Source organism: Platalea leucorodia, assembly GCF_965183815.1.
Source record: "Platalea leucorodia genome assembly, chromosome: W".
Lineage (NCBI taxonomy): Eukaryota > Metazoa > Chordata > Aves > Pelecaniformes > Threskiornithidae > Platalea > Platalea leucorodia.
In genome coordinates this window covers 25,010,766-25,031,958 of record NC_138859.1, presented here as the reverse complement: position 1 = coordinate 25,031,958, position 21,193 = coordinate 25,010,766, and the positions used below count along the sequence as shown (strand labels likewise).

General features: G+C 49.1%; 1 protein-coding gene across 1 annotated transcript in view; it reads left to right on the top strand.

Annotated features, from left to right (window-relative positions):
* Positions 1 to 21,193, top strand: part of LOC309602006 (CBP80/20-dependent translation initiation factor-like) — a gene marked incomplete at its 3' end in the record, with an annotated part of 138,356 nt that overhangs the window by 97,214 nt on the left and 19,949 nt on the right. The window contains exons 9-10 of the mRNA XM_082335282.1: positions 1,253 to 1,700; positions 3,126 to 3,455. Coding sequence (XP_082191408.1) covers positions 1,253 to 1,700; positions 3,126 to 3,455 — 778 coding nt within the window. The remainder of the gene's footprint in view (positions 1 to 1,252; positions 1,701 to 3,125; positions 3,456 to 21,193) is intronic.

The following is a 21,193-nucleotide window of genomic DNA, read 5'->3' as shown; positions in this document are numbered from 1 at the left end:
AGACTGGTGTGGTCACTGCAGCACTCACAGTTGTTTCCCTGTTTTGGGGGACGATGCTGGGGAGATGTCCCTTGTGAGCCTCCAGCGCTGCTTCCAGCAGCCTTGCAAGGAGCTGAGTGTTAAAGCATCCTGTGTGCTCTCAGAGCCAATACTGAGTGTTAAAAAGGTAGCAGGCAGGCAGGGAGCTGCCATCGTGCTTAGGACTAACCCTGCAAAGTCCCAGGTGAAGGCAGCCAATGCTGGGACCATCTCCATGTTAATTGCATCCTTGATGATGGCATGCTGGCTCAGCCTTCTCTGCTGGGGAGAGCCATGCTGCAGCCCATGTGGAAATCTGAAATGTATGTCTGAGGCTGCCAAAGCATTTCTTCCATTCAACTACTGTTTTTTTGGGGACCTTCCATCTCGGCTACCGGTTATGGCCAGCACACAGGTGCTTGCTCACCCCTTCTGAGCCACTGTAGTCTCTTGAGCAAACCATTTGCAGGCAATTCCTCCTCTTTGTGCCTGTTGAATTTCCATGTTATCTACTTGGAGCCATATTTACCCAGCCTCCTATCTGGAGGTAATGGTCCTGGCTCCCTGTGCTGCCAGAGCCACGCGTGGTCCTCAGCTTCTTCATCCATGCACATGTCCTTTCCCAATGTAGCAATGATGAAGGACATGCATAAAGAAAGGCCAAACAAAACCATTTGGTGTGGGCACCTCTTTTACTTGGTAATTCGCTTTTTAGCTTTTTTGCTCTCTTAGAAATTCCCGATACGCTTAAAATGATGCACTGCAAACCAATGCCATGTTGATACAGCAGAGGTGACAAGTAAGAGGAGCGAGCGATGCTGTAGGCCAGGCTTATCAGGAGCTCGTTAGGTCTTCAGAAAAAAAAATCTCCTGTTATTTCTTGCCTGCCTGACTTCCTGCTGCTGAGCTGGGGCTAACCAGGTCTTCCCTGGTTTAGTGTGGAAGCAACACAGAAAACAGAAACCTGGGAGAGATTTTCCTGGGAACCAAAGTCATGTTATCTAACTGTTCATGAAAACTTTCAGCTGAAATATGCCTGTTATTGAAAAAGATTGAGAGGCATGAGTTGGTACTAGGTTGTGTTAGATGCCAAGAAATTGGCTCCCCTTTAGTGGCAGGGAGACCCATAGAGCCCACCTGCCAAGGGCCAGGGTGTTTGGTGGGACAGAAGATGTGTTGACCAAAGAGGACCATGCAGGAAAGGATGTACTAATGACTTCCTTTGACTTTTCAGGCGACAGCAGAGACTTCCCGGTGGGAACAAGTCTCAGCAGCACGCAGATCATCAGCAAGGTGGCACCAAACACAACAGGGACCACCAGAAACTCTACCAAGGAGGCCAGGCCCCTCACTCCTCAGGCAGGACGGGCCACCACGGCTACAGCCAGAACCGGAGATGGCACCACAACCAGAAGCACTCGCCCAACGACAAAGAAATGCACAGAAACACCAAAGAGACTGAGAATTTGAAAATCGAGGACACCTCTGTCTCTGTCTGCACAGTGCATATTCCTGTGGAGACACACTGGGGCCCAGAGGCTGTGGAGAAGCAGTCTCAGCAGTACATCCAGGAGTCGGAGACCAAGCGGAAAGACAGTATTCACGAGCGCATTGGGGAAAGACCCAAGATCAATTTGCTTCAGTCTTCCAAAGACAGGCTGCGGAGGAGACTAAAAGAAAAGGTACTATTTCTTAGGGGAACGTCGAGTTTCCCTTTTTCCAAGAGTGTGTCTGTTGGCCATTCTCCATACAAAGGGTGGGTTGGGCTCAAGGGACCTTTCCATGAATGCACCCAACTTATCTTAATCTCCTAGTGTCAACACTTCTCTTGAAGTGTCTTTGTGCTTCTTCAGGAGGCCTTTTATTGATACAATGCTCGCCAACAAACCAACAGTAACAAAACTATTGTATGCAAGTGACAGAGGAGAAATCCTTTTTGGAAACAATATTTGGCGTCAGATTTCTGAGGAATTTGGAGATGATATCTTCATTTGCCCCCTGTGAAACTCAGATTCTTTCTCTTGAGATTCTTTTGTCAGATTGGAAAATGCGTCCATGGGGATATCTCCAATGAGATTTTCAAAATGTGTAACAAAAATAACCTGAACATACACAATTCCATGGGAGTGCATGTTGGAAAGGTATACCTTTGAATACATGTGCATTTACTATTTATGTATGTGGCATGAGGGGGAGGAAGAGATTTTGTTAGTTATTTTTATGTTCTTTAAAGCAATGGGAGTATAGCAGAGACTTTCAGAGTATTCATTTTAATGCTCTCCCTGCAAATTTATAGTCTTATAAGAAACACATCATATAAGCACCCACTCTTGGGTGGGTGTTGTCAACACAACTGGCCTCCTGATGGGCATTTTGGACAACTCCAACTGCTGGTTGGTGTTGGGGTTGTCCAAAAAATTGCTACAGGTTTGTATTGTATAGCACGTTTTAAGATTAAACTAGAGGAGGAGAAGGGAGCAGACCAGAGCAAGCAGGATGCATGTCTTACACTGGGGGAAAGGGGGAAATGCATAATTAAATGTTGAAAAGAAGCAATAAATTCTATGGTAATGATGTGAAGTGAAAAGTGTAACAGCCAAGAGATGGAAAAGTTAAGAGTTTTTTAATGCTGGGATCATGTGACATCTTTGATCTCAATTTAGATCATTAAATATATGTTAAAAAGTAGATATTTTTGTAGGATTGTTATCTGAGCATTTTGCAAACATCAGTGCACTTTCAAAATAGAGGCAAAAAAGTGTCCATTACCACCATGTTGCAGACACCCCCAGAAACCTGTCCAAGATGCTGAAAGCAGTCAGGGGTGGTCAGACCTTGGCATCCTGGCTCAGGACCCTCAAGCACATCTTCTCCCCGAGCCAAGGGGGAGGACTCTGGGATTGAGTATTGCAGGAAATGAGGAAAGAGAACATTTCTGGGTCAGAACTGATTCACTTGTGGTTTTCAATGCTGAGATGAGACCATTGTGCCTCTAAAAGATGCTTTGATTTTTCTGTGTCTGTTTATATGTCTCTCCAGTCCCCTTCCCCCTTTGCTGTTTGTGGAAGGACAAGGGCTGATATGTCTGTTTTTCCCTTGTGTAACAGACGCCTTGTCTTTCCCTTTTCACGGACCAGGACGAAGTCACTGTGGAAACCACCAATCCCGAAAAGAACAAAATGGACAAATTAATTGAAATCCTCAACAGCATGAGGAACAACAGCAGCGATGTTGACTTCAAGCTCACCACCTTCATGGAGGAGGCCCAGAACTCTACCAACTCTGAAGAGATGCTGGGGGAGATAGTCAAGACCATCTACCAGAAAGCGGTGATGGACCGCAGCTTTGCTTCCACAGCAGCCAAGCTCTGTGACAAAATGGCCCTCTTCATGGTGGAAGGAACCAAATTCCGGAGTCTGCTCCTCAACATGTTGCAGGTAATGAGATAAAATTAGTTGGTTAGATGGCTGCAGCTTCACCCTGCCTGATCTTACCATGCATTTGGACAGGAGCTGAGCTGTTACCAAATTCCTTTTGAAGCCAGTTGATGAGAGGAGAACGGAAGCGTACCTGCAATTTTGTCTGTGCACATCTTTAATGGTTACCATAGATAACATGGCACTGAGGACATTGTCAAGTTGCTCTTCATTCCCATTTAATGAGCTGTACGTGGAATTATGGTATCTCACACCAGGGCCCATCTGTGAAATGAGCGGGTTGCTTGTGGCAGTATCCCCATGGCATGAAGAGAAGTGAACTTGGAGGGTCTTACAGTGGAGGGTCTTTGCCGCTCTTTTTGGCTGAAGTCCATCTCAGCACCAGAGATACCAAGTTAAGGCATGGACCCTGAATAGGCTGTTGGTTGCATCACCTCGCTCCTGGTTTCTGATTGCAACCCAGACAGAAATAATTTGTGTATGTGCTAATTATTCTGAGTGACTTGTTTATTGGTATATGAAGTACTGGTTGATTGTTCTGCTCCAAAACCATCAGTGACAGCAAAGTTGGGGGGGGGTGGGGGAAGCAGTGGCTCTCATAACTGGTCCATGATAATGGTGTATGATGGGGAAACAGGACTGTCCTCACCTGCCTGTGATCTGCTGGGGGGAGCGTGTTTTACTGTATCGCCACCATTCAAGGGGGATTGCTGTCTGGGGAGGGTGTCACATGGACCTCCATCTTTCTGCCTCTTTGGAGACAGGATGTGTAGAGCTGAAACGATGAATTTCCATCAATTTAATTTGCATTTCCATTTGGCCATTTCCTTACATGTCATCTGCGGCATGTACAAAGCTCTTGTTTTGTCTCTCTGTTCTCTGCACGTGTTCAGTGCCCAGCATCACTCCAGTTTTTGGCACATCTGCTTGACCTTCTTGCTCTTGCTGGACCTCTCTCTTGGATGCTGTGCCTTGTGTGGGCCAAGTCGCCTTTTGGGCAAGACACATGTGGTCATCACCAATGCTTCTGGTCCTGTGGTGGAGGAAGTCTTGCAATGAGATTGCTGTTTCTTCTTGCTCTCCGGATACCTTCTTATGTCCGTTCAGCAGGCAAAGGGCTGCCACTTGTATTTGCAGGGATGGGAAAGAAGCAGCTGTCTTCTTTTGCCAACTCCAACCACATCGCTGTCTGTGGGCAGCAGCATCCAGAATAGCAGTGCTCACTGGGAATATTGGGAATTGGATGTTTTTTTTCCCCAGAAAGATGGCAATTGATTGAAATGGAAACTTGGCCTAGAAATACATATTTTCAAGAAAATGTTTCTGGCGATGGATTTTCATATGGAAATGAGAGGGAAGGTGATAGCCAGTAGTCTGGTAGGCTTGGGTATCTGCCAGATTCTGGGCTTTTAGGTTTGCTGTGCGAGCAGTCAGCTTTTCACCTTGGGTAAGTCTTTCTATCTCCCTCTGCTTCAGCTCCACATGATGCCATAGCAGGGAGATGTCCATATGCCAGGACTACACGCAGAGGTGTGCAGGCTGATGGAGAAGGAGGCTGGAGAAAACCAGGGTGTAGCTGTAATGTTAGAGCCAGGTTTAGAAAGCCCACTTGGATCTGGCCTAGCCTAGGTCCAAGGAGATATAATCCCAACCAAGATAGAGCTTTGTCTTGGCAGGTTGCGCGCAGGCAGGGCAAAACCCCTGAGGATGACTAGGAGGAGGTACCTGCCCAGAGAGGTGTTGGAAATGGCAGAGCAGACCTGAGAGTCAGTCTGTCCTTGTGTTGTTCTGGCTTTTTTTGCCATTGAAACAGGCAGGAGCTGTTCAGCAAGCAGCTACAGCAGCTGCACCGGGCTGAATCCGCATGGTTTTTCCATCTTGGATAACGATAATATTCAGCAACACGGGAAACAGGGATATAAGGAGCAAAATAAAATAATGAAAATCAGTATTTAGCGGAAACTAAGATAATTCTGCAAAGAAGTCAGTGGTCTGGTTTTGCTTTTCTCATTGCCCTGGGTGCGTATTAAACCCAGCATCTCTCCCTGCACCCACTCCTTCTCCGCTCTCCCCTGCAAAGCCCTTGGGCACAACACATATCTGCCCATCGTGTGTACCAGTCGGTGATTTTTTCCTAATTGATTTATTTCCAAAGCGATTATAAAGCAGGAGGAGACAAATTGTGGTCAACATCAGTCCCAGATTTAGCAGCAAAGGGCTGGAGGGGGCTCTAACTCATCCAAGCATCCCACTCCTCCCATGCCAGGTCACGCTTGTGTCTTCCCCCGTTTGGCTGAGCGATGCTAAGAAATCCAAAATAAAGTCCAGGAGCGATGGCCAGGGAACAGCAGGGTGTTATCCAAAAATTGAGGATGATGGCAGTCCTTCTGGATTAGGGAGGACTCTTCTAACTTGCTTTCTTCTCTTGGCCCAGCACTGCTACCCCTACCAACAGACCCAGTAGACTGATTTATACTGCAATGTCATCCGCAATAATAACTAGCTTCATATTCAGCTCTTCATAGCATGAATGTAGGATAAATAATATATCTTATATCTCCAGAGAGTCCCAAAGTGCTTCCCAGGAACATGTAGCCAGTCTCAATGTGATGGGAGCATGATGTCCATTGTGGAAAGCTGGGAAGAAATGAAATGTAAAGGGTGAGCAGGGTGTGCAGGTGACTGATTTTATGTGCAAGAGCATAGAAAAATATGCAAAAGGGATTTGCTCAGCCCCAAACTGCACATCTTTTAAAAATGTCTTAATGGGGCAAAAGGTGACAGATCACTACAGGTCAAAAGCAAAGTGCTATGTGAAATTAAATAATTTAACATTTCCTTTCTGATAGTAAAGGATTTTGACTTTCTCTAAGCACAGGAGTTTTTTCCAACCAAAATAATCGGATGCATTCACATGATTCATGAAATACTTTGGTCAGCCCGAAACTGGGATTTTTTGCGATGCATTTAGGCTTGATAGCCCTGGCTGGAAACAGACCCAGGTACGAAGCACAAAAGACTTGTTGCAGCTGCCTTGATGTGAAATAAAGGGGTTGATGGTATTGATATATGACATATTATCAATATCAGTATGATATATTGATATATGGTTGATGATATAACATTACCCAGCTCCAGTTCTGGCCCCTCCACCATCAGATATTTTCCACAGCCATTTCTAGATAATTTACCATTAATTAAAAAAAACCCAAAACCTTTAATAAAACGCTTGCTCCAGAGCTGGATTTATGTCTCTCTAGAACCTTTCAGACTAATCTGATCCCTGGACGTAAGGAGCTCAGCTCGCCAGGCACCAGCGAGCTGGGGAATTACTCTGCCGGGGTGTGATAAATCAGGATCAACGTGATCCCCCCCCAGCGCTGCTGGCACCTGGGGCTGGATCGCTTGCCCCCCCATCTGCTCCCAGCAGATGCTCCTGTTTTGTAGGGGCTTGTTTGTCCCTTTCTCTTGGGACTGCAATGGCAACAGCTCAGCCCCACTGGAGGATCTCATAAATGAATGCATTAACCTGTTGAGCCACCCTACCAGCATCCCGGTACCTATAGACAGCATCCCTATACCCCGCTGGACCTTAAAGCAAGCAGCAAGGGGTTTTCCTGCAGAGCAGGCAATAAACTGAATAAACTGTCTTTTTAACCTGTCTCCTCCTATATTTTCAGCTGTTGACAAGGTGCTTGTGGGCTGCACATGTTCGCAGCTTATCTCAAGGGACTTGTTTTGATCCCAAAACAGATGCCAGCGCCGCGGCATGGGAATGCTGTCATGTCACCCCCCTCCCTGCAGGCTGCTCCTCTAAAGAGCATCCCTCCGGCCAGCATTGCACCATTTCAGGCTCTAAGGGGATCTATCGGGAAAACTCTGGTTTGAATTTATCCCTCACTCTGTGTTTTGGTCCCAAATCTTGGCTGAGTCTTGAATTTGAGTGCTGTGAACCTTTCAGGATGCTGAAGGGAGATGCGGAAAGGGGAGTCATGGGGTGGGTAGCTGGTCGAGCTCAGGGAGATGCTGCCATGCGGGGGCTCGGCACTAGGGGGGGTCATTTGGGTTTGATTTTCTCCTCGTTGAGTTTGGTTTGGTGTTTGGTACAAGGAGCGATTTTGGGCTGTGCAAGGCCTTGGGATGGACCTGGCCGAATTGGGCTCAGGGAGCTTGGGCGGATGGGGGCATGCAAGAACATCTTGGTAGGACACATATATGGTTTCTTCACCCCTCTAGGAATACCTTCTTAATTAATAAATTGAAAGTAAGTCTACTGCAAGAGGTTTTTGCTTGTCATAGTTTTACTCACTGGCTTGTACTGGCTGCGGTGCTTTTCTTTTTCAGTGGGGGGATGTTAAGCAGTGTGCCACAAACCCTTCACATGTAACATAAGTTGGAGTATTCCTCTGTTGAAATGGCCGTGCTCTTTATAGCAGAGCTGTGTCTGCATCTGAGCTATGCAGAGCCAAGTGTATTATTAGAGTGGACATCACTGGGGCTGTAATTGTACACTGCTTCCCTTAGCAACCGTGGCCAACAACACATCAAACAGAAGGCTGATACCTTCTTTTAATAAAAAAAAACAAACAAAAAAAAAACACCATGAAATGCACATCTTGACAAAGAGCAGCAGAGCCCGCTGCAGAGCGCACGCCGGCCTCCAGCCAGAGCCAGCGCCTGGGATGTCCCTGCAGTTGGAAATGCCTTGGTGCAAGTGGAGAAGGGCTATTTGTTGCATACCCTATTGTATACCCTATGGCATACTCTAATGCATATCCTATGGTATACCCTGTTGCATACCCTATTGCATACTCTAATGGATACCCTATGGCACACCCTAATGCGTACCCTAGTGCATACCCTATGGTACACCCTGATGCATACCCTAGTGTGTACCCTATAGTATACCCTATGGCATACCTGAATACATATCCTGTTGCATACCCTATTGCACATCCTAATGCGTACCCTATGGCATACCCTATCACATACCCATGCAGGGTTTCTTCATCATCTTAGTTTAATCTCTTGATGCCCCAGAAATGGCCCTTCCTGGTTCGGTGCTGTGCTTCACTCTGGTTGTAGAAACTTGAGTCGAATCACATGGGTTTCGGCAGAGATGCACTTGGGTTTCAGTGGACTCGGCTGGGTTTGAGATGGTCGGTGTGACCACTTCTGGAGGGGTCAACCAAGATGGTGGCCAAGCTCATGAAACAAAACCTGTTGTCAGCCCAGGCGGAGGATGGAAGAGGAAAATTCAGGTTGGAACCCTTCTTGGGCTGTAGATGTTGTGGCATTGGGTACTGGAGAATCAATCGGGGTGCAAGGGGAAGTGTTTACCATGCTGAGCATGATGATTTGGGAGGAATGAACTGAAATCCCTCCTTTCCTGTAGGCTTCCTCATCATCTGAGCAAACGACTTAACCTCCCAGTGATAGCAACCCTCTCTGCATCGTAGGGATTGTGAGGATAGACACTGAGGGGATACTGTGGGAACTGGGACATGAAAGTAATACACATGGTTAATACTGAAAGGCAGATTTTTTTTTCCCCCCCTTAATATGATTAAGGTCTGGGTCTTCGACGGGGAACACTTTGTGGTTTGACAGAGATGGAGGCAGGAGGATCCGAGTGTGGCTGGAGAGCATCTGACCTGTACGCCACATCCAGCATTGACTGCAAAACCCATTGGCCCTCTTTCCGTGGCTGTTTTTAATTTAATTTAATTACAGATGATCCAGTTCATGCACAGAAAACACAGTGGTACCGATTGTCTTGGAAAAGGCGTTGCCCAGGAGACATCAGAGAGGTTGCTTCACCAAAAAATAGGGGTAAAAAGGGTCCCAAGGTCCCTGGAGCAAACTGCAAGGCCAGAAATATGTGTCTTGAGTGCCGCAGCGGTGAGGGTTTGCACGCTCAGCTCCATGGAGCAGCACCACACCCGTCTCTTCGATCTGTGCATGAGCCCAATGTCGCTGCCTTTGGTTTCTCCTCCAGAAGAGTTTGATTAGCTCTTCCCAAGGTGAGGTGGTGATTCAATGGGGAAAGCCTTCTCGGCTCAAGCTGTTCCCCACCGCTCTTCTCGGGGGATGAGGGACATCTCGGTGGGGAACCTCAAAGTTGATGTGTGCATGGGCTCTGCCAGCCCCACAGGAGCCCAGCACAGGCAGAGAAATAGCAAATGATGCTGCCCTTGAATAAACAGCTTCATTTAGGGGTTTGCAGAAACTTGCAGAGCTTGGAAACCTTTTTCCTTCCATTTCTGTGCTGATGTTGACAGTGCTGTCCTGATTTTGTAAACCATGGTGGGACTCACCAGCGAAAGCTGCCTGCTAGATGCAGCTTTGCAGATGGGATTTATTTTCTATACACCCAGGGAATTCAAAGGCAATTCTAAATTCTTCCACACGCATATATACGTAGTATATATATGGGTTTGGAGGGGGACGGGGAGTGCAGCCCCGCGGGTGGCTCTGAGGAGCATCCCCAGCTGCCTGCATCCTCCTGCTCTCAAGCACAGAGAAAAGGAGGAGCGGGAAGGAGACGCATTCCCTCTCGTTTGCCCCAAATTGTGTCTCTGAAGATGCTCTGTAATTCTGTAACAGGGTGTTTATTATTTTATTTTTTTTAATATTTATTTTATTATTTAATTTTAGTATTTTTAATACTTTTATATTTTTTTTATTATTTTATTGTTATTTTGCATAGTCATCCAGGGCCAAATGTAACCCGTGCAAGTGTCAGCAGCGGGCAGGAGAGGGAGCCAGGGGATCGGGCTGGCACCCTGCCTGCGCTGGCAGGTGAAGGGCAAAGCTGGGTATCAATTAGAGCTGGCTCCGCCGTTACCCGTGAGTCTGGCCAAGCCATCGCTGCCTGCCCATAGTAATAATGCTCGCTCGGCTTTGCCATCGAGGTTACAGGAGCTGCTGGCAGACAGGTCCCATGCGGGTCTGTGAGTTATTGGAGAGCCCTGGATTAAATATCGAACTGCGTGCTTTAAACTTGCCGCTTTTCCCAAGCAGAGAGATGGCTGTAGGAGCCGTTCCGGCTCCTTTGCAGCCTTTCCGTGATGTGGGAACGTGGCGGGGGCAAGGGAGCGCTGGGCATCACCTCCTTGGAGGCTGATGATGAGATGAGGGGGGGTTTAATGGAGCGCAAAAAGGGGTTTAACCCAAGATCTGGGGTTTTAATGGAATGCAAAAAAAAGGCAACAATTTCCCACTGATAGGAAGGAAGGGATGGGGACAGGAGCTGTGCCCCACAAGCACTAGGAGCCCTCCAAGCTGGGAATAGCTGAGCCAGACCCCAAATTAAATTGGCTGCAGGGTTGAACTGCACATCAGTCCTCAGCCCGAGCCCAGGGGTGGGTTTTGGGGCTCGCAGCCCCTCGACGAGTTGAGTTGCAGCTGGAGGTGGCCATAGGGCCACCGACGTACCAGTGGGCATCACAGGGGGTGCCAAGGGGGTTGTCCCCACTGCCCTGCTGGGGGCTGGAGTCCATCTGATGCAACCACGCTCGTGGCTCTGCACAGAGAAGGTGTTTAGTTTTGAGTAGCAGAGCATCGTGCAGTTGAGAGATTGATGGGAAGCAGGACTAAGTTGCAAAAAAAAAAAAAAAGCCTTAAAGTTTAGAGAATGGCATATTTGACTGGAATTCAATGTGCTGGTAAGATTTTATATTGCAATGTTCAGGTGTATCATGAAAAAAATAGCCATCACCTTTACTCTGTAAATAAGTTGTATGTGGTTTCTCCTGGCTCCTTTTCATCCTGGAGGGTCCGAGGCTGCAAGGTGGGGACCAGCCCCTGCTCCGGCACGTGGTGTGACCTCAGGGATGGTACTTGGTATCCCATTGTCTCCGCTGGCCAGTGGATGTCCTATCTGGGCATCTTCCAGTGGTGGTGGGACTCAGTGGAGGTTCCTCTTGGTCCTGCAGGCTGGTGGTGAGCAACATCAGGAGCATCCCCGGCTGAGCTGCTGCCTGCTGCTGCTGCCTGCTGCTTGCTGCTGCTACCTGCTAAAAGCACAGCCAAGTTCAGACCAGGGGGCTTTGGGTGGTGGGACCCGTGCACACCCTGTGCATGGGCTGCAGCATGGAGGCAACGCGGAGCAGAAGCTCCGCTGGGCTCTAGGTGGAGACTGCAGACTGCACAGCCTGCCTGCAGCCTGCCTGCAGCTCTGGGCCAGATCCAGGCAGCAGGCTACCATTGGGGTGGGCTCCTAGCTGCTCCCAGCCATTGCTGGTGGGTGAGGATGCTCAGGGCCACGCAGGGTCCCTCTGGGGCTTTGGTAGGAGCGGCAGCAAAAAAAAAAAAAGCCTCAAAATCCATTTATCCGTTGACTGAGAGGTGAGGAAATGCCTGAGGACCCCCCTCCACCCGCTAAGCTGGAGGCGGGGGGGGCACTTCAGCATTGAGATCCCCTCAGACTAGGCTGGACTGGCATCAGCTCCGGCTCTCCGTTTTCTCCTGAAAGGCTCAAATCCAACCCCGGGATGCGGGAGCACGTTCCTGCCAGCCCAGGGACTCAGCTGGCCTAAGGCACCCTCCTGCCAGACCATCTGCTCCTGCCTGCTCTGGCATAAATCCGGCTCAGGCTGCTGCAGCCGCCCTGAGGTGGGGATTTCAGGATGCTGTAGGGTTGGAAGATCCCTGCTGCCAGCACCCACAGCTGCCCTGCCATCCCCAGCCCTGCTCTTAGCTGGTTCCCTTCGCCTTGCCTGGGGACAGGTTTTTCAGAGACTCATTGGGACCCTGCGATGCATCGCCCTGCCTGGGACCCATCCTGCAAACCCTCACGTCCCCCATTCACTTTGCTAGGGGATGAAGCATCCTTCTGGCAGAGGAGCATGCTGGAGAAGCAGGTGCCAGGGACATCACCTCCTGAGCCAAGGCCAGAGCAAACGCAGGTGCCAGCGTCAGCCCAGAGCTGGGATTTGGGTAGAAGGACGTTGGAGAGGGCAGCATCTCTTTTTTTTTTCTGGGAAGGGGGGAAAATGGGATAGCTTGTGCTTTGCCCATCCCTGGCATTGCTTGGCCGCAGGTGCACAGGATACGGGGGATGCTCTTCTGCTTGCCAGCAGGAAATGTTTTTGTGTGTACCTACCTGTCAAAATCTGAATTTGGAGAATCAATGCTGCCATGGAGTCCACATGCCCTTTACCTCCTCCATGAATATCATTTTGCACAGCCTCATCTTTTCCTGCTGCTGACACTTAAACAAGCAAATGCAAAATGATGACATGAAGTGACTTTGGTGGGAAGAGTCCTGGGAGTGGAGGAGCTGGAGGATACACAGCAGGTGAGAAATGAGATGCATGAGGAGTGTTTCAGGTCCCTGTCCCAAGCCTGGCCAGCAAACGGGGCTGATACCAGTGCAAAACACAGCATCCAAGTCTTGAGGACAGGAGCAAATGAAGTGTGGCTGGATGATGCCACCTCATCGTCACACGTCCTCTGGTCTGATCAGTGGTGCTGCCACCCATGGGGTCCCCCCTGTGCTCTCTCTGCTCGCCAAGCATCCAAAACCAGTGCTTCCTTTTCCCTTCCCAGTGATAAATTCTTCCACTTTTCTTTCTTTCTTTTTTTTAATTACTATTGCTCTGCATATTATTTTTTTAATAAAGAGGGGGTGGGAGGTGCATCTCTGGCAGCACTGGGAACCCAAACCCAGCAATATCACCTCCAGTCCAGGAGCAACAGGAACTAAAAGCGAAGACAGCAAGAGCAAAGCGTGCACCGGATAAGGAAACAGTGTCAGGCTGGAAAAACAAAACCCTTCCATTTCTGCTTTGTTAATAAGAATAAGGTGTGTTTCCCTGCATCCCTTTAATATTCCGGCCCATGCCGTCTGGTGGTCTTACACGGTGATGCTTACAGTCAGCTGCTCCACCAATATGCTGCTAAATATGCCATGGTAATCATGAGAATCCCTTTAGAGACAGAAAGTTTGGAGGGATCAAGGGGTTTTGCAGGTTAATGTTGTTTTCTGCAGCTCTTCTGTAATCTCAGCTTTTCCGGCACGGATGGGCGGCTTCGGAGGCATTGTAGGGTGCTCCGTACCTGCATGCTTCAGGGGATAAGCAGAAAAGATTAATGCATCTTTTACATCCATTTAAAAAAAAAAAAATAGCCAAATACATTTGCTATAGCAGAAGCTCCTTGGCTTCATAGGATTTGTAAATATTATCCCCTGAGAAAGATTTTCTGAGCTCTTTTGTGTAAATAACATTTTTTAGCAGACTGGTACTTCACCTCCAGGTCCCAGCTTTCAGTGGTCACTTGTTCCCAATCTCAGGGAGCCCAGAGCTGCGTTTCCAGCAGAGAGCTCCGGCACCGGTACTTGATGCCCATCGGATGCTTGGCCACAGCAGTGGGAGAGACAGGGTGAAAAGCAGGTGGAGGAGATAAGAGGGTTGTCAGCCCCTTTGCTTTCCAGCATGTTTGCTCAGCAATGTTGAGTGCTGGGCCAGAGCCACCACCTCCCTGCAGACTAAACAGTTGCAATGTTTTCTCCCATGACCGAAAGAATTTAGAAAAGGGTCCTGGTATGAAACTTTACACAAACTCTGGGTGCCACGAATATCTCTGGCTGGGAGTCTGTTAACTCCTCCGGTTCCCTCCTTGCCCGTGCAGTTCAATCTCTGGGCAGATCAAGGGAAAACCCATCCCATGATGAATCTGGCTGGCTGCCTGCACGACCCCTGGTGCTCTCCCACCCGCCGCATTTTTGTGCATGTCTTAATTTTTTTTTGCTTTCTTTTGAAGGAGAAAGCCAAGATCTCTGGCCATAATAGAGCTCTGGGGTCCTCAGTACAAGAAAGACATGGACCTGTTGGAGCGAGTTCAGAGGAGGCCACAAAAATGATCAGAGGGATGAAACACCTCTCCTATGAGGAAAGGCTGAGAGAGTTGGGGTTGTTCAGCCTGGAGAAGAGAAGGCTCCAGGGAGACCTTATTGCAGCCTTTCAGTACTTAAAGGGGGCTTAGAAGAAAGATGGGGACAGACTTTTTAGCAGGGCCTGTAGCAATAGGACAAGGGGTAATGGTTTTAAACTAAAAGAGGGTAGATTCAGACTAGATATAAGGAAGAAATTGTTTACGATGAGGGTGGTGAAACACTGGAACAGGTTGCCCAGAGAGGTGGTAGGTGCCCCATCTCTGGAAACATTCAAGTTCAGGTTGGATGGGGCTCCGAGCAACCTGATCTAGTTGCAGATGTCCCTGCTCCTTGCAGGGGGGTTGGACTAGATGACCTTTAAAGGTCCCTTCCATCCCAAACCATTCTATGATTCTATAATGCAAAGAGGCAACACAGCTGTTTGGGTTTGGAAACATCTAATAGCTGCTTGGCATGTGCATAGCCAAGGACACAAGGGGCAAAGCAATGAGGACTGAGGCGGGTGGTGCAGGTGCTTCCCTACCTCCATGGAGCAGCAAAGCACAGCATCTTCCTTCACATCCTGAGATTGCAACAACTGCAAAAGAGAGAAGACAGAGGCGGTGAGAAGTGCATGACCTCCTCCCTTACGACCTTTCTTCCATCTCTTCGTCCAGCTTGGCTTTTGACACTTCCAGGAGGAAAGGGCAGAAAATCAGAAAGAGGGGAAGAAAGAGATTATCAAATCAGACTTTTTAGTAGGGACTGTAGCACTAGGACAAGGGGTAATGGTTTTAAACTAAGAGAGGGTGGATTCAGACTAGATATAAGGAAGAAATGTTTTACGCTGAGGGTGGTGAAACACTGGAATAGGTTGCCCAGAGAGGCTGTAGATGCCTCATCCCCGGAAACATTCAAGGCCAGGCTGGATGGGGCTCTGAGCAACCTGATCTAGTTGCAGATGTCCCTGCTCCTTGCAGGGGGGTTGGACTAGATGACCTTTAAAGGTCCCTTCCAACCCAAACCATTCTGTGATTCTATGATGATTCTATAATGCCCCATGCCTCTTGGACCTGTTTGTGGCCATCTGTGTGTATTGAGGTCCATCTGAAGGTTGTCTGCTTCCCTGTGCCACCCAGCTCAGGGGCTTCCACCACAGGGGCAGGTTTTGGGGATGGGGGAAGCCACCAGGGCTTCATTCATCCATCAGTCCTGGCTTGCAGAGAAGCAGAGGTTGAGCATCAGTGTCTTGCACTCCACAGCCAGCTTAGCAGATTGATGGTCCCAACCCCATGGTGAATCACCACCAAGCACATACTCGCTAGAAAGGTCTTAGCATCCCGCAGAGAAAGCATTCTGCTGCCAGCTCCCAGGCACCCAGGAAAATCCCTCCTAGGACTGAGCTGGTGTAAACCAGGAGCACCTGTACAGAAAAGCTCCTGACGGCAAACGGGATTAGCTGCCTGCTTTTTTCCCTGCCTGGTTTCATTCATCTGTGGGCAGGCTGGCGTTTCAATAGGCACAGCTTCATTTCGAATGCAAGCTGCATTTCTCCAGCCGTGGTGCCTGGATGAAGCAGCACCTGCCTCCACGGCCACTTTTCCTCCTCTTATATCCTTCTTTGCAAACTTGGACCATCCCCATAGACCCCTCGGCACCTCCACCTTATAAAGAGGACACATTGCATGTGTAGAGCTTAAAATAAGAATGCAGCCTGCTGGCAAAATCCCCCCGGGCTGCAAGGCTGGGCATCTCTGGCTGCGGCATTTGCAAGCAGGATCAATCCATCAGCCTCTGTCGAGGTCCCAGTCATCACCCCGAGTTGGCATTGGGCATGGGATGGATGTTTTTTCAGGCACAGAAGTGGCCTCTGAGCAGATGCTTGGGATGGTGTTGGGGCTCAGACCTTGCCCTGATGCAGGGAAGGGCTTGAAAACTGCCCATCAAACCATCCACACACATATAAAACAGCCCCTATAAACTTGCTTGGGGGATTTCTTCAAACTAGCATGGTTTTACACTGAGCTCATGCTTTAGGGAATGCGGCCCATGGGTTGGGAGATTTATATTAATATATTTTTCCATGCAGTGGGGGTGCCAGCGCTGCTGTGGATGCTGGGATGGGCAGGAATCCACTGTGCTTGATCCTCTCTCTTCCTACCACCTCCGTGTAGCAGGGAGGGGATTGCTGGCCTGGGGACGAGATGCTCTTGGAGACATGGATGCTTTGCCCCCGTCTCGGGGAATGGCTGCCTGGGAGAGGATGCACAGTGTCTCCCAACATCCAAAGGTGACCCGAGGTTTTCCCATGCACGCTCGCAAAGGCAAAGGGCACGTCGCTGCCTCAGGGATCCCGCAGCACCGGGACTTAAATGAATATAACAAGGATCTTCTGCAACCCTCCAGAGGAGCAATCCTGCTGAGCGGGAGCTGCCTCCTACAGGCATTACAGCCATGGGGTGTCTGCAGGGCCGGGTTGAATGGGCGTCCTGGCTGCTCTGATGACAACCCAGCAAGGAAATTAATTTGTATTCCTTCGTGGTTCCTTGTCTCCCCACCAGTCCCTCTCCACGGGACTGAGAGGTTGGCTTCTGGCTCTCAAAGGTATCATTAGTTCCCTATATCTGTGTGTCCTGCTGTCTGTCTGTATCCCTCTGCTCGCTTGTAAGGTCTGGCTGGGGCAGGCGATGACGTTTTGTTGTGTGATTGTGTCTGTGTTCATGGGATAACAGGGCTTTAAAGTGGTGATAAACTGCTGTTACCCAGCTGAGCTGACACCCTGGCATGCGTTTGGGAATCTAGAAAGGTGCTAGATAGGAAGGGCGTCAGTAAAAATTAAGTAACGAGGAAGACAACTCTGTCACCTGGGTACCGCTGGAGGAGGTGCTGGCAAACATCCTCTGGTGAAGCAACCGGAGCTCCCAGAGCATCCTGCTCTCTTTTCCAGAGTATTTTTGCTCTGTGCATTATCCCACTTGAAAACCATTTGGAGAAATAGTCCTGCGATAACATGGTATAAGCCTTGGTAACTCAGCAGAGATGCAAATGTGTTCTGGTGGAAATGAGATTTGCTCCAATTCAGCGGTAAGCTCTGCTGACCCCGTGGGAGACGGTGTCTTCCCAGGATGTGGCCACATCTCAACTCTGATGTTTTCCCCTCCACAAGAGAAAAGAAGAAGGAGATAACAGGAGACCAGGGGATTTCCTTTGGGCTGCCCCTTCTCCCTGCTCTGCTTTCTCTGCACTCGAAGGGTCATTAAAGAAGATTTTTACACCAGGACAAAATGGTGTTTGCTGTTCGTGGTGTGCAGACCATGCTACTTCACCCTCCTGGTCATCTCAGGGCATCCACTGAGACAGTGCTCCAAAATCTCTAGCAACTGCTCAATTAACAGCAATGCTTTTCTGTTTGCACATCCATTATTATGTTCCCACCTGGGTGATTTAAACCTCGACTGAATCAATAATTAACTGCTTGCACCTCTGCGGCCACTGAGGACCTCAGAGACATCACTGGCTCAAGCCATGAGACGCCCACGTCGGGTAGGTAATTGCCGTTGATCCCAGATTTGGAGCCAGACAGAGAGGTCATGGCGAGACCAGGGGGCAGGAGGTTCAACCTCGGGGTGTTTGGAGTCATGGGAAGTACCCACAACTCCTGTTGGCTCTGGTTAGCAGCTGCCTCAGTTACCCAAACCCGAGGAATTTAAAATTCATGGGTGTTCCTGATCCTAGGAGTTTGCTCAGCATCTCCTTTAGAAGAACCAGGAGTTTTCTGACCTTACTTGCCCAAATCCTTTTGAGAGGAATAAGCACTATTTGTCCAATGGCTGCAGGATCTTTGGTGATTTTTTCTTGTAGAATTGGTCAGTGGCATTTAATGCAAGTTATATTATATATCATCTGGGGGTCGGCTGATGGGTGGTAGGTGCCCACAGGGTGGTGGTCACAGTCCTGGTAACCTGGACCTTCACCATGTGATGCATTTTGGAGACCTCTGTGATTAGAAACGTTCACAGAGCTGTGGCCATCATGAAACCAGGTCTCTTCCCAAAGTGGCCAAAACACCCCAAGAAGAAGTTGATGCATGCTCATCTGGTGCAGATCCAGCTTGGAGGAAACAGCGTGATGAAAGTCTGTGGGAGTGAAATGCCTCATGGCTGGGTGAAGCCAGGACCTTTGCAAGGCTGGGCACAGTGTGTCATCTGTAATTTAAAAGCTTTATCTGCTTTAAATGTCAATAGCTCCTTTGTTGGAGTAATAATAATTGCTGTGATTTGCATGTCTCAGTCACACGCCCCAAAGCACTTTGCAGAGGAAGATGAGTAAATCGTTCCCATTTGCCAGCTGGGAAATCAGGGTACAGAGGTGATGGGAGCCCATGCAGGACTGGAAATAAATCTCAGTCTCCTGTGCTGTGGTTGCCCAGTCCTGCATGGAAGTTGTTGGCTCAAAGCAGGTTTTCTATCATCATCTTACTCTGCTTTGTCTTATTGTCCCTGGGTTGGCAGTAGCATGGGCAGGGATCATGTGGTGGGATCTCGGTATGGTTTGGTCCTCAGGGAGTGTCAGCAGGGTACAGGCAGAGAGGCCTGGAGCATTGCTGCGGGTGGTTGGATGAAGAGCAGAGCCCATGGAAGATCTGATGGTCCCACCATCTCCGGTGGTTTAGTACAGCAAAGGAGCATGTGGAGTGAGGTGTTCCTGATGAAGCTGTGGGTGATAGCTCTGAGACCCCAAGCATCCATGGGCAGAGGTGTTCAATCACTCCCTGGTGCCGCCACAGGTTTCTCCAGCACCTCCTGATCTTCTTTTGAACACCAGTACTATAAACTACTCATCTCACTGGGTTATACTCCCCAGAAAGCAAAGCTACGCTCCAGAGCCTTCTCCAAGCCAGGACCTAAATACAAGTATTATTTAAATTATAAACAGGGAATAATGCAGCAATGTTAAGTGTGATATTGGAGCCCTTTCTAGGAGGGTTTGGGGAGGGAGCAGGCAGAGGGTGTGCTCCTCCAGGAGACCGACAAGGGACGGATGCTGTCTCAGCCCCTACCTGCCAGCTTCCTCGTCCAACCCATTTTATTTGTCTCAGGCCCTTTCCAAAGAACCATTTAAGGCTCCAACCTTTTGTAGCACATTGCAAGTAAGATCAAGTATTTAGCACAGCCTCTCTCAGCTTTTGATATAGCGCCTAACACTGATATCTAAGCGTTATATATTTCTTTTTGCGCAGTATTTCTGACTCAGTATTTCCGACTCAGTATTTCCTGCCTCTTTGACAATGACTGAGTAAACAGCAGGGCTGCCAGAGGAAGAGCCCTGTGTTTACAGAGCAACAAGTCCAAATGCGTTAGATCCGATGGCAAAATGCTGCTTCTTGTCCCACTTGACTTTGCTGCCCACCAAAAATGGTAGAGGATGGATTTTCCTCCTCTCCCATGGAGTGGCCAGTCCTCTTGGCTCTTCTAGCTTGGTCCTGGTGTTGGAGAGGTCTCATGTTTGGGCCAAGAAAGGATGGCATTGCATGAGCTGCATCTACACTGAGATGAGGAGTGGGCTTTCACTTGGTTGCAAGAGTGGAGAGCCCCAAGATAAAGGCATTTTCTATTTCCATTGCTGGCAGGAGCTTCAGCCAAGCTTGGAAAGGGTCCAACGGGGGATGTCAGAGGGTGGGCTGAGCTGTGGCCCATCTCTATCATGCATGAACACAGGCCACCCCGACCTACCCATCACGCATGGTGAGGCCCAACGTGATGAACATGCTTAGCCTTGAGGTTTATGCCCCAAACTTGTCCTGTCTGAGACCTCTTTAGAGGTCCCCTTGGCATCCCCCGACTTGCTGCATGGTTTCCCAATGAACTCTTATCCCAAACCAGGCAGAGAAGGGAGGTCAACCCTGCTACCTGGTATAAATACATTTTATTTTAAACTATAAGCACTGAAGGAAGGTCATCCAGTAAACACGCCCAGATTATCTACAGGCCAGGACACCCTCAAATTAGTAATACAATTCGTGTTTAAGAATACAGCCAAACTGAAGAAAGATAATTTGCTTACTGCCCTGACATCACCACCTAGGCATGGGGCAAGCCAATCCATGGGTTACTTTTATATAACTCCGTGAGGCATTTCCAGAGCAAATGAAGTTCACTGGGCAGGGCAGAGACCTGGCCATCTGGTTTCAGCACTCTTCAGCCTCCTCAAGGCTTCTCATCGGTGGTGTGGAGGGCTGCAGGTCAGGGCACGGCTCCATCGGATGTGCCCTGGGCACGTGGGACATGGGTTTTGTTCTCCATTGAACCACTCTTCGCTGCTGGGAAGCTCTTCACCTCTCCCATGCTCTTGGTCTGGCTCATCTGTTTTGGTTGCAAACCCTTTGGAGAAGCAATTGAGTTGCTCTCCACATTCTCCATGCCCGGCATGATGGGTCATGGGTCCTGCTGCCAACGTGCAGCCAGGTGAATAGCACCTGTAACTCCGTTGACCAAATTACCTAGATGACAGCAGTGGTCTTCTCAAACATGGACACCCCAAGGGAGGTGGGACACCTCTGCATGGGCGGCGTTCATGTTGGCTTGCCCATCTGTATGTGCCGTGGTACTGGTCAAACCTGCTGTCTGAAGGCCAAATTTAAGGACAAAGCCCCCTGTGCCACCTTCCTCCTGCCCACTGTGACACTGGTGTAGCACCGCCCTGCGGGGACAAAGCAGATGGGTATCTCAGGATGCTTCAGGACAGCCCTGGTGCTGCAAGTCCAGCTACCATGGAGGCTCAGCTCCTGGCAAGCCCAACTCTTGCCTGTAGGCAGGCATGGTCCAAAAAACATAATTCCTACCTCTGGCAAGATGCTTTT